The 13975-nt window shown below is 44.2% G+C and overlaps 1 protein-coding gene across 4 annotated transcripts in view; it reads left to right on the plus strand.

Moving 5' to 3' along the window:
* The window catches only part of CPNE6 (copine 6), a 438030-nt gene that overhangs the window by 370708 nt on the left and 53347 nt on the right, over positions 1–13975 (plus strand). For all 4 annotated transcript variants that reach the window (XR_011204812.1, XR_011204813.1, XM_069238206.1 and 1 more), the window contains 4 exons: positions 1991–2074; positions 3034–3123; positions 3507–3605; positions 3891–3977. Coding sequence is in view for 2 of the 4 variants with exons in the window: in XM_069238206.1 (XP_069094307.1) it covers positions 1991–2074; positions 3034–3123; positions 3507–3605; positions 3891–3977 (360 nt within the window). In the remaining 2 variants the exon portion in view is untranslated. The remainder of the gene's footprint in view (positions 1–1990; positions 2075–3033; positions 3124–3506; positions 3606–3890; positions 3978–13975) is intronic.

Below are 13975 nucleotides of genomic sequence, written 5' to 3' on the forward strand. Positions count from 1 at the left end.
TGTCCAAAAAGACTTGTAAAACTAAAGCAGGAGAAACAATGTGATATTCTATGGCATACCGAAGGAAAAGAAAAGTGCAATGTAGTATCCTTCCTAACACGTCTCCTACCCAAACCTCTTGACATCTCAGTCAAGGAACTTAGCATAATAATGTACTTCCTTGAATATATTCACACCAGTATGTCCTATGATCCAGTAAAACCTAGATAAAGCTAACCTGGTGCACCCAACAAGTGTTTCTATCCCAAGATCTAGCCGAACCATTAGTGATAAAAAGACAAATGCTCTTAAAAATGCCACTGCAATGAGCCATTATCAAATCAGGTATGGTGTGCTCTACCCCAGAAGTCAAACCACAAGGCCTACACAAGTGTTTTGACTCACTCTCTTCCCAGGAAATGGACACCACCACACTGATCCTAACCTCACTGGCCCCACACCCCAGAAATGATGTAATTCTCTTGTGCTAACTAACATGAAGCATAGCCCAGTAAAACTAGTAATTAATATAACAATCCAGACGGTCACCCAGCTCATCAGCTTTCTGGTTGTCACTCACTGGGTAAAACCCCCAACTCACCTCATAACTCGCAATGTTTTCTTAAATATAGCCCTATTACATTTTACAGCTCACAATCAGCATATATCAGTGGCATATAAAGTTGTTCATTAAATATTTTCCATGGAACCTCTGATGGATAAATAGCCCAATAAAAATAATTTCACACCTGCACACATTAGAATCTAACAGAGCTTGCACCCCAGAAACCCATTTAGACAAGAAAGAAAACTTGAAGCTCAGAAGGAAGTGGTCTGGTGAAATCTCCTGACGAGAACCCAAATATCGTTATTACTACTATGAAATCAGACCATCAAGGCATGTAAGTCAGACTTACGGTTATGATCAACCTTCGATTGTGGCCACTTTCAGAAAGAAAGTGAACAAATCATCAGAAATAGCCCTCACCAACAGAATCTGATCCTTGGACGTGACTATGACACAAAAGATGCCATCATGGACAGGAAATCATCTGCAGGATACATCCCTAACAAAAATAATTTAAGAAACTCGTAAAGGATGAAACTTTGGAAGACATCTGGCGCATAGTAAACCCAAATAAACAAGCATTCACATTCTTCTCCAATCTGCATAATTCACACATTAGAACTGATTATTATTTTGCACCCAGGTTCTTCCTCAACTCCATGGTGGAGGCATTGGAACTATTCTTTCAAGAGGGTCCTTCTATATATTTCCTCATACTAACTCTATAAATTAATTAAAGTGGTATTTTCCAGTGCAATCTATTCCAAAAGCCGGAATTTGTTTTCTCTAAACAAAAACAGAAATTGCATGATAAAGTTTTCTTCCTGCACATGGAGACCTCCCGTGTCTGCTATGCCATGGCTTGCAGGGAGAATGGGTGAGGGTCACCCCGCCATAACCAAATCTGGAAGACCATCACTTTAACGTGGCTGCCATTTAGCAAATGGGTCATCAGCTCAGGGGTTTATATTGGTGAAGCCAGCAGAGGCTCCCCCAGTGTAAGCACAGTACTTCACCCAACTCTGAATAGGGCAGTGGAACTGCAAGTTTTGATTGCAGGAGCACAGCCAATTTATGGCAGTGCTCTTACTCTGCCAATGTTTACATGGGGCACTGTGTGTTATTCATTGAACTGATAGTGTATGATTTTACTTTTTGATGTGTAGGAGTTTAGGCACTGGGGCTTTGTGCTTCTTACATTTAGACAGAGGAGGGTGTGTGTGTCTGTAGGTAGTTGGTGTTTCTAGTTGGCAAGTGCTTTCAGGCACTTTGTTAGCTAATTCACATCACACTCCTTCACATAATTGAAGCCTAACAGTGTGAAATTAAAGCTTGAACCTATAACCGGCAAATATTGTCAGTTTGATAACAACTCTGACTAGGTTCAGTATTAATCTTAACCTTAGACAATCTCTCTGACACATTTTTTGCTTTTAACTGCAGGATTTGTTCAGCAAATCAGACCCTTTCATGGAAATTTACAAAATAAGCCACAATGGGACCGAACAGCTGGTGAGAAGATCAGAGGTGAGTAAGCGATTTTTCATAACTGTTTTGATCAAATTCAGAGATGAAGGTAATTATGCATTTAATGTGGAATCGACCTTCAGCCTACTGAGAGGGGGAAATTCTATATTTCCTGGCTCTGGGTTAGAAAGTAGCTGTGAGTCATGGGAGAGAAGAGCACTTCCCCTGTCCAAGGGGCTGGGATGGAATACAACCTTGAGCCCTGTGAAAAATCCCACAGTACCAGGTTCTGGGACAAAGAGCAAAGCAACATCGGGCGTTAGGAAGAGAAAGTGAAGCACATTTTTAATTGCCGGTTCTTGATAGTTGAACCATTAGATTGCAGACATCCTACAAAATTGGACACTGAAGTGTGAAACTGCGCAAAGGTAATGACAGGAATGAGCAAGATTATAAATCATACTGGAGATGGGAGCAATATTGACCCCTGAGACAGAAGCAATATCCTGTAGGATCAAGCTGTGTGGAGGGAATCAGTCTTCGCTAGCAGAAATGCGGGAGAGGGATTTCTCTAGCCTATAGCTTGGTCTTGATGTGAAACCTTAAGCTATTTGAGGGACTAGATATCCAACAGTCCCAAGCTCTGGGATGGAAAGTTACCTTAAGGGAGAAAGAATAAATCCTGCAATTCTTGGTGCTTTAAAGGTGGGTGGCCTTAGCATGAAAGAGAGAAGATGAATCCTCCACCCATAGAAAATGTTGTCGAAATCACTATTTGATCTTTAAAATGTTCAAAAAGAAATCCTACATTTTCAGATACGTGTAAAAAGGAACCAGGATCTATAAGAAACAGAAAGGGAAATCCTGTTGTGTCATGCTCTGGGAAGCAGTCTCAAGGCCTTCTGCAGACATTGGTTCTATGAAGGGGTGATACAGGGCTTGTTTACTTATCTATCTCATACTTGCTATACGATTTTCTTCATGACTAGGCATTTCTATTGTTTCTTATCCTCCCCCAGGTGGTGAAGAATAACTTAAACCCCAAGTGGGATACCTTCCGGGTGTCACTCCATTCTCTCTGCAGCTGTGACATCAACAAGACATTGAAGGTAAGGAGCCCACATGGGCAGAGAAAAGCATAGGGTTAAAGGGTTAATAGACATGAGATACTCTAGTGCTGCCAACAAGTTAATGAGTTCCATTTTTAAAGATAGCTGACCTCCCTCTCCTGGTAAGAATGGAAAATATGCTATCCACATTCACTCAATCTTAAACATCTCCTCTGTCACATACACATGCACTGCTCCTCAAGTGTCCAGATGCATACATCAGACACACTGCTCCTCCAGCGGGTACCACTCCTGAAGAGACCTCCTTTCCTGGTGGGGAGGGGATTTATATTTCGTGTTTATTCAATCTAAGTAATCTTGGTAACTCCAAATTTAGTATAAGCATCTTTCCTTCTCTCCCACACTTGTTTATTTCCTCACAGTTCAAGATTTATGACTATGACTCCAGTGGCAAACATGACTTCATTGGAGAGTTCTCCACCACCTTCAAAGAGATGCAGACTGCTTCCACTGGCTCGGAGGTAAGGAGGTGACAGTCGGGGGCAGCTGGACCTCTAAGGTCAAAACTAGTTGTTCAGGATATGATTAAAGATCACACCAGCAGAACTGAGTACTAAACGTTGGCTGCTATGCTGACCCACCACTGCCACAGTTCTTCCAGCTACCGCTCTTTGTCAGTTCTGTATGGTGGGAGTTTGCATTGGGTGGCATGCTTAGCAGTACGCATACCCCCATTTAGTCCCTCACCTGCAGGAGACATCAGACTGTGGTTGATACTGAAAGCAGCTTGTTTCCGGTTTTTGCAGGTGGAGTGGGAATGTATCAACCCCAAGTATAAAGAAAAGAAAAAGAATTACAAGCACTCAGGAGTGGTGGTACTAACCCAATGTTTGGTGAGTATGAATCCTCATTCTGACTCGAGGAAGCCACTCATATGCCCACAAGAAGACACCTGTCCACCTCAGTCTTTCAAGAGAATGTTATTCGAGCTCCTCTCAACGTCACATAGGGGAGAAAGAGTAAATCATAAGATATTTCAGTACATCCAGTAGAGTACTGATATTAAAACAAGGTCGAAAATTTGAGGTACAGGAGGATTACATCACTATTTTACTTCTATCCTCCTCAGTCAAAAACATAACCTCTGTGGACTTCAAGCTGTCATCCACCATAATGACATGCCCCATCATAGGGCTTGCTCCTCACTTTTGTCTAGCTGCAGTGACTGAGGTGGACTCCTGGTATGAAATGAGAACGCTGGAGTATCAGTCACCAGTGCAAAGTACATTCTATACCTAATGTTTCACTCATACTCAACTAAGGAACAGTTTTGTGTACACTTTCTCAAAGCCTCAAGATTCCGTGAAACCCATGGAACTAAAAAATGATAATTACTCAAGATAGCCTCATTTTGGTTATATATGTCCCTTTGTGGCAGAGTTTACATACAAGAGAGCTACAGTTGGACCTTCCAGGTACTGACTGCCAATATGGCTTTGTGTTTTTAGAGCCCAATGAGGGTCTATTGTATTTCTAAAGGCAATGGTGCCATATTTTTGTGCACTGCCAATAACTACCATTTCTGTTTCAGGTTGAGTATATTGTCGGAAATGTGTATGTAAGAGAACATTTTTAAATGCAGCCAGTGATACCTATCAATCTGGTTTAGAAGAAAGACACTGGATTCGAGTATAGACTTGTGCACAAAAAACAGATACTTGGGTCAGTATGCTTAAACTTGCCGTAGCTGGTCTGAAGCTACCAGGGTCAGTAGAGGAGTGAGTATAGCACAGAACATTGGTAGTGTAATAAATATGGGACCACTGTCCAGAGGAGTACCATAACCATACGATCTGGGGTGTGAATTAAAGCTGCAAGTCCCAGACCAACAGCAGATTGTTCAGTCTCTTAACAAGATCCACAAAGTCCTGTTGCTGGACAGATGTTAGGCCTTATGTTTTGGAAGTACCACATGTAGACAAAATGTGGAACAAAGAGATTACTAAAAAGAGTGTCACAGGTAGTACTATGTCAACTCATCACTCAGCAATATTCTGACATCTTACATTTTAGGAAACTTTTGAAATTGAGCTGAAGTAGCTTCTCTTTTGTCAGCATAGGCATCTCACTCTGAGGTACCTCCAGTTGTCTCCTCTGGTTTTTTTAATTTACTTTTATTATAGATTTCTCAGTGTTATTCAGTTCCAGAGTAAGATAATACAGCATTATATAAACCCCATCATACTTTTGGGGAGAGCGGTATTACAGAGTTTTGACAGTATATATACATTAGGCCTTAGCAGAAATCGCAGAGTTTTAAACAAACGAAGTTACAAAAATACTCTGCAAGATTCCACAGAATTCAGTGAATGGGCAGAAGTAGGAACATTGTGGTGCCCGTGCTGTGATTTAGCACCGGGAGCTTGTTCTGTGCTGAAAAATCAGTGCAAACACCACCACACTGCACCCCGTAGGGTACAGCTTCTCAAGTTGATTTTGCTGCTTGATTTTTTACTCGAGCAGCATCTTTCTTACCTTGAACGATCATGACTGCCCCTTTTGGAAAAATCTCACAGGTTGCCCTCTAAGTGACCGAAAATCATGCTAGGGGATGCCAAATCTTGCTCGCACTCACCAACTTACTGTTTTCGAGCTACATGAGAGAAAAAAACAATACTTTGTAGCAGTTGGTAGAATTTGGCTGGAACTCCACATTAACACGTGTAACGCGAAGTGGCCAAAATTCCTCCAATTCCGCTGGTAGAGTAGAATGTATCACCTACTCCTAACCTCCACATCAGTAATATACCAGATAGCAATTACATTTACTATGGTGCCCCTCCATGCCCTCCTCAGGGTGTACAAAGCAGCAATATTCAGCATTCATTTATGAAATAGATCAAATAAAATACTGGAAACAGAAACAATAAACAGTTCAAGCAATGGGTTTTAGGTGGTCTACTATCAGATATAGCTATCGGGTGAAGGGCTCAGGGGACAAGATCTGTGGATTTCTCTATGTCGGAGTGCAGCTGCGCAAAGTAGGAAACACACCTGGCAGCGGTAGAAGGCATCAGCAAGACCAAGGCACACATCATCTCAACTTCAGGCAGCTGACCCCAATGGCACTCATAACACAAAGCTACTACTGTATCAACAAGCCTGCCCCTAGGCAGCCAAGCCATCCTCATCCTTGGACCCTGAAACACCAGAAGGAGAACTGCTTTGACAACTGTGATTCTCAAAGCCATCCAGCACTTCTGACCAGAGGAGCACTATGGGCCTTCTCCGCAACCCCAGGGTTTCCTCACTGCGAAGTGCCTGGTTCTCTGCCCATTCCTTAAAAGCAGCCTCCCACCTTGGTACCACCAGGCCAGCTGCTGATTTCCAAGTGATGGCAATCTGCCTATTAGCCATTATAAGCACTAGATCTAGAAAGCGACTCCCCACTTTCTTGGCTCCTAGACGGGGAAAGGCTGCCAACAGGCACACCTCCAAGGTGCACAGCATGGTGCAGGCAAGTGTCCAAATCCATGTCTGCACCACTGTTGCCCATAAGTGCATGACCAGGTCATATGGCAGAAATCCAGCACACAATGGAGGCAAGACCTGGCCTCCCCACCATATATCGAGGTGAGCTTCTTCAGGGTGAGGTAAGTCTGATGGATGTCATTAAATTGGATAACTTTGAGGCAAGTATTTTGGGAGATACTCTGTGGGTAAGCCAATATCTTCACCCTTTTATGGGCTGAAAGGTCCCTTCCCAGTACTTCCTCCCACTTCAATTTGAGACCAATTGAGAGCTTCCGTACCATCCCATTAAAAGCACTGCAGAGGCTTTTCTCTAGGTGTCTGCCTGTTCCCAGGAAAAATATTAAATGCAAGACATAAGGTGTCTGGGGTTCATCTGCCCCCTTGTCCCTAATCACTATGAATGTCTTAGCAAAAGCCCCATATATGAGTATTTGTCTGGGGAGAAAGCCATGCGCCTCGATAAGAATGTCTAAGGGCAGCAATGTGGAGGCCTTCTAGCAGTGACCCACAGTCACCAACCCCATCTCCCTACAAGCCGTCAGCTGGGCTGTCGAAAAAACATTGAGAGGTCACCATGTGGGAGTCCCACCAGTGTGAGGGCTGGGATGTTCAACAGACAATCCAGTGCTCGCCAGACACAGCACCTCCAGCAACTGAATGCCATGGCCAAGAGCAAGCCATCCCTTCCCCTCACTGTTTCCATCTCCAATGACTGGGCAGGGGTGGCATTCAAGATCAGGTCTTGTATGGCAGAAGTCAGCATCTGGCTGAGGGAGAGCTGGCTCAAAATGAATGCTGAGAAGACAGAGATTGTGGTCTCTGGGGCGGAGAATTCAGTCTGGACTGATGGTTGGTGGCCTGAAACATGCAGTCTCGCTACCTGTTCCTGCTAAAAAACTGGGGGTGATTTTTGACAAAACCTTGACATTTAACACCCAGGTCAAAAGAACGGTGAGTTCTTGCTTCTGGATTATTAAGACCTTAAAGAAAATCTTTCCCTTCCTTCCTGGGGAGTTAAGGGTGACAGTGGGCATTGCGCTTACATCTCTCCTTGACTACTGTAGTTAAATGCCATCCAAAATGCAGCCGCTTCATTGGTCATGGGCCTTCCAAAACATGTCTCGGAATGGGAGGGCTTGAAGACTCTTCATTGGCTGCCACTGAGGCAGCGGGTGATCTTCAAATCCCTTTGTCTGGTCCATAAGGCTTTCCATCTGCATAGCTCATGTTATCTCAGGGCCGTTTGCAACTGGTATGCTCCTAGTAGTCTTTTGAGATCTGCTGGGCAGAGAAAAGTGATTGTTCCCAGATTTCCGAAAGCTAGGCGGGGTGAATGAGCTTTCTTGGTGGCAGCTGCCAGGTTGTGGAAACCACAACTAGCACCAAGGTGGGAAGACTGATGAAATAATAAAGCAGCCGGATCAACCGGATCATCTTGGCTTATGTAATTCTCGCCATTATAGACTGACTTAACGTCGGCCGAAAGGCCACACAGCCCGCAATGAGCATATCATCACCCCCAGATTGCCCTCCCTCAAATCCTCTAGCTTGTGATACATTTGTATCCCAAAGTACAGGAAAGTAGAAAGGGCCCAGTGAACCTCCGGTACCAGAGTCGAACCTGGCAGCATGGGAAAGACGCATGTCATCGCTAGGTTCACCCTAATCTCAGATATCTCCCCAAACACATGTAGCAATTGCAACATAAAGGTGACATCTGTTTCCATATCGGGCACATACTACAAGCCATCGGGGTACAACATTATTAAATGTTCAGAACCATCCATCTTACTGCCCTGCCCCGACCCCGTGTTCTGCACAACTCTGCCAATGGCTCAATAGCAAGTTCAGGGACAGCGTGATATTTACACTTCTAGCAAAATAATCTCTTACAAGAAATGATATATACAAAATTGCATTGAAGATTGTTTTCCGACAAATCACAATTCATAAATATAACTTGTTGCTGATCATCTGTAAAAATTACAACACCTGGGACAGCGGGCACACCTGTCTAGTACTCCAATGAATGTTGTACCTGCTGAGCACAAACCAGCCTGTCTGGACCCTGGCAGTGGGGTGGTGGGTGGTATACAACACGCACACCCGCACCACCTATGCAACCACTAGCTGTGGGAAACTGGAGTTACCTCCCCCCCCCCACACTTTTTGCCTGCATTCTGGATGCAACTTGGACTGAAGTGCACTGGGATCCTGCTAACCAGGGGCCATATGTACGAAAGCCTTTTCCCATAGACACAGAATGGGTAAAATCCTTTGGTACATCTGGCCCCAGGTTCCCAGTGTCAGTGTTCTTTCCCTAAACATTGCAAAGGTAATCGGATACACCTTTAGCTATCACTATAAGTTCCTAGTAAAAGGTACTTAGGAACCCAGAGCATGGGGTACTAAGGGTAAGCCCCTGAGGACAGCAGCACTGTTTATGCCACCCTCTAGGCTCATGCATTCAGATGCACCCAGCACTGCCATTGCAGACTGGTTGTCCTGGTGCAAACCTAAAACACAAACTTGACATGGCACACTGCCTGTGTGCCCTGCCTACCATTCACAGCATACACTATGGATAAGGTACCCCTCTGGCAGGCCTTCCAGTCCTAAAGCCCGGTGCACCATGTTATATGTGAGGGATTGGATGCATGAGCAATATGCCCCCACTGTTTTTGCCAAACCTGTGACATAGTGAGTGAACAGAGCAGCCATTTGAATGCATGTGCTGGGCACTTGTCAACACAAGTTTCCCAGCTATGTGATGGTCTCGAGTTATTTCATCCAATGTATGAGTTGCATGATTGAGCCTAATAGCTCGACCAAGCTACCATAAAGATTAGAGCATTAGGTGATCTAGTTTTTATCACTGTAAACCAATGTGTGGTTGCCTGGACCCGCTGCACAGTGTACCTAGCTTTGCGCACTACATAGAGGGCCAGCCTCCTACACCAACCTCATTTTGACAATAGCCGCTTCCAAATAAGCCAAACTAACTGTGTCAATTGTCTTTTCAAAGTCAACAGACACTATTACCAACCAGTCTCTCCTCTCCAGCAGAGGAGCAAGTAGAACCATATAATAGCAGTGCAGGTTAGTGGAGGTATCACAATATGCAATAAAACCGCATTGGTTGGGGTGCTTTAACCCCCTGGGTGCGCCGCTTGGGTGCCCAGGATGTAACCGTTACATCCAGCACCCGGCCCCCTTCCCCTGGGCAGAACTGGAAGGGGAATCACTTCCCCTTCCAACCCCGACACCCCCCGAGTGACGTCTGATGATGTCAGTGCACGATCACGCGCTGACCTCATCAGAGGCCGTCCCCATCATGCTGGAAGCTCATCTTCCAGCACGATCTGAAGAAAAATGCTAAGCATTTCTCTTCCAATTCTGGGGGTGGGGTAGGGGCGGCTCTGAGATATGAAAGGAAATGAAAGGACTTTCCTTTCCTTTCTTGTCTCTTTGAGCATTTCTGCAGCCCGATCGTGAAGCGATTGGCCTGCAGAAATGCCCACTAGACACCAGGGATTTGTGTTGTGAATATGTCATCAAGGAAGGGGGGGCGACCCCTTTTTACATCTGTTTCACAGAATGGGAGCGACCCCTTAGGCAAAGGTCGCTCCTCTGGGGGGGGCAAATTTATTTTAGGCCACTTCTGCCCCAACATAGGTTGATCTACCCCCAAGGGGAGCAGAAACCACTAAGCACCAGGGATTGTTTTTATTTTTTATTTTTTACAGATGGGGAGCGACCCATTAGGCAAGGGTATCAGAAGAGGGCAATTTAATGATTTAATACATTTTTGGGCAAACGGGCTCAACAAATCCTCCATCCTGGAGAGTTCTTCAAATTGCAATGCAATTTGCCCTCTTTAATACCACGTGAAAGGAGAAGGGCCCAAAATATACCAAATCCTAAAACATAGGCCCCGATACAGGCATCTAAGGAAAGAAATGTACACTGCAGTAAACCTTTGTTCCATCCTTTGTGTCCTGACAGAAGATTTCTTGGCACTTGTAGAGCTTAAGGGCACACTTTCACATTACTGTCTTGCCTTCACATAAGACACACTGTAGATTAGTAGTGTGCCACGAGCACTACTAGTTACAAGTAGTACCCCTGGTAGTAGTGGTGACACACTTTTGGGGACAGAACGTCTGCCTTCCCATATCTCGATAACAGGCTGACACATGCTCCACAATTGCAGGGCTCAAAAACGCTTTCTATTTGTCCTTACAGTCCTAGAGGGATCCAAAGTAAATATTAATGGCTTTTAATTCACGACCTGTAGAAGGAATGACACTTGTTCCCTACTCCCGGCAGAAACATTCTTTCACAAATGGAGCTCCAATATGCATCCTTCCTGTGCCTCTCGTCCATTCTGATTTATGGACTGCAAGCAATTCCTCACAGTCCCATTCATCCCCAGATGCATTCATCAGTTCAGGGACCGATCCAGTTACACAATGACTTGTCGCTCTCCATGTGGCTCAGCCAATGTTAGTTCTGAGACATGCTGGATCTCACTACTTGAAAGTGATCCATCCAGCAGAAATGTCTAGCTCTCCATCCTTGCCATCAAGTACAGAGCATAGATGTCTGACTATGAGACCTCTAAACTTAGTCAGCTCAGTCTGTTTCACAGTAACTTGGAGATTATTCAAGAAGCCATAAAACCTGTGACTTTAAATCTTCCACAGGGTATTGGAGGAAAACACGAAGCCACAGGTATACAGTTTGGACAGCATTTTGGCCTTTAACCACCAACAGTTCAGGTATGCAGGCTGGTTCACACAGTTCCAGGCCCGGTCTCATTGGCGCCTGTCAAAACTGGCCAAAGCCTGTTTTGCTCAGAAATTCTGTTAAAGATATTGTGAATTGCTTCTGTTTTTACCCTCGCTAGGAGAAGCCATCATGTTTAGGATATGAATGTTGTCTTGTTATTGGTTCAGAAACCTTATGATCCTGCGGTCTTCAGTAACCTTGAACGGGTGATACGAACAGTTACATACTATTGTGGTGGCACTTCCTGGGCTTACAGGTGATTCACAGTCTCTCCTTTAGTTGGCTCTATGGTGCTGCATAGATAAGGTGATTCTTCTCTCATTTCTTATTTGGTCCAAGATACTGCCTTAAAATGAACAGGGACATTTTCCTTATCTCACTTTACTGCCCCATTCTCAGATACCGAAAGGACTACACAACGTGAACTTTAAACGATTTGTCATTGTCTCTGTAGATTGGCTGAAAGCCCATACATACATCTTCACTTACGAGAGCCCCAGCCCTCTCAGTCAAACTTCTGAGTCCTCTTGTACATTTGGTTCATCTCTTGTTTTCTTGAGTGGTATTAGACAGAATATATGTAAATGCTTAGGAGTGCATGAAGATACTGGATTTCCAACTTCACATTTATCTCAATGTCAGTCTTCATGGAGGCGAAGTCCGCAATTCCATTTGCTTTCATCAAGCAGTGCAAATTAAATGTCAGCTGGAGAGCAGAAGCCTGAATCTCTGCCTGGGTGACACCCTTGCAGACACGGATATGCACAGAAGTGTGCTGTATATCTCGGGAGGTATAAAGACTCAAGCTACACTCCCCTGATGAGACCCAGTGATGCTGAAACTAAACTGGGGTTGCACGTGATCCCATTCAGAGGGGACCTGGCTGTGCAGTATGGGCTAAACCACATCTTTTGGGATTGAGATTAAGACCTATTTGCATACTGGTGGCCGCACTACACAATGACATAGTGAGTGAAAAATGATGTACCTTCGGGCTACCCAGAACAATGCCAGTCTTCCTGATTATTTCAGGAATACTTGTTACGCGTGTTCATTTTGCTTCTTGCATCTTTCCCTAAATTACAGCCTTAGCGACACACGTATGCTCAGGCTAAAGCTGAACCTCACTGGTGACAGCCAATGATGAAAGTCCTTGGGGTGTTTGTATTCCCTTTCACATTGGTCTACCTGGCTAATTCAGGCTGGGCTGCCTATTCAGAGGTTGAATCAAGGCTCATTTGCACACGGCTTTTCCGGTGCCTGAGTGTAACACGCTTTGCTAATTAACACGCCGGAGACTAACATGGATGGACCTAGCTCCTTATCCATTGAAGGCCCGTGGGAATACCTTAGAATGGATCTTGTGAGCGACAAGGAGCCAGTACAGGCCATACAATGGCTCAGAAGCATGGCCACCACCCACAAACCATGAATCTGCCATATATTAGATGACCTCTCATGTTGGATCAGTCCCTATAGGAGTCCTAAGTAACAACTACTAAAGTAGCTTTCATTTTAGAAAGTATTCCTGCTTCCCAACCTGGGCTCAGAAATGCTAAGGTACTCTAGGTACAGATCTTTCTTATTGACATTATTGGGTTTCTAGAATTTAATTGTGCCCACACTACTGTGATGTGGTATCAGATAGTTAAGGGACTGAGAGACAAATGAAAGGAAATGATGTAGTTCGAGCTGAATTCATCCTCAAGGATGACCAATACATTTTAGGGTTTGAGGGGTTTTGGGGTTGGCGTCTTTTTGGTATCCTGAGTGATCTGAAGCAGTTGACTAGAGGTCATTGAAAGCCATAGTCAGAATTTCATGGCTGTTCTGGGCCCATGTTACATATGTCCAAGAAGAGTAGACACATTAGGGAGTATCAAAAACTAGGCACCTTGAACATTGCACTTCAAGTTTTTTAGAAGAGCAGCATGTTCAGACAGCTTGACTAGAGATACCTAGTCAGCTTGTATGGTAAAATTCAATGTGGTCTTGGCATACAAATAAGTACATATTACGCACTGCAGCAACTCTTTCATTCCTAGTCCTACAGACGTCTAAGTTCTGGAAGATCCACTAGCATCCCCAGTCTCTATTTAATTCAGTTTAATTTGAATATATTTATAATACTGCAACACTCAAACATATATAAAACTTCAATTTGATTCTGTGTGTACGGGCAGATTAGTGAGCAAACAGTCATGTTTCAGTTAATTATCTAAATGTCATACATTGTCATACATTTACATGTCAACATTGATTTCTAACGCTCAACCATCTAGAAGGTCTTCCATCGAACACCAGTGATCACTTTTCTGCCCTGGCAGATAGTACTCTGGAAGAAAACAAATATATTGATTGTGCAGAGTGCAGGGTTCCACTGGGATAGTACCTGTTTGCTTTTAAGCACGTTTCTGTGCTGTAGCGAGGGCCTAATTATCTATACATAAGTCTACCCACCTGTCAAGACTTGAACATGCCTCCACCTATGTATATATGAGTACCCACTTACCATACTAATTCCCATTTCTCTCTTCAGGCATGAACTATCCATACATGAACACAA

The sequence above is a fragment of the Pleurodeles waltl genome, chromosome 6, assembly GCF_031143425.1.
Source record: "Pleurodeles waltl isolate 20211129_DDA chromosome 6, aPleWal1.hap1.20221129, whole genome shotgun sequence".
NCBI lineage: Eukaryota > Metazoa > Chordata > Amphibia > Caudata > Salamandridae > Pleurodeles > Pleurodeles waltl.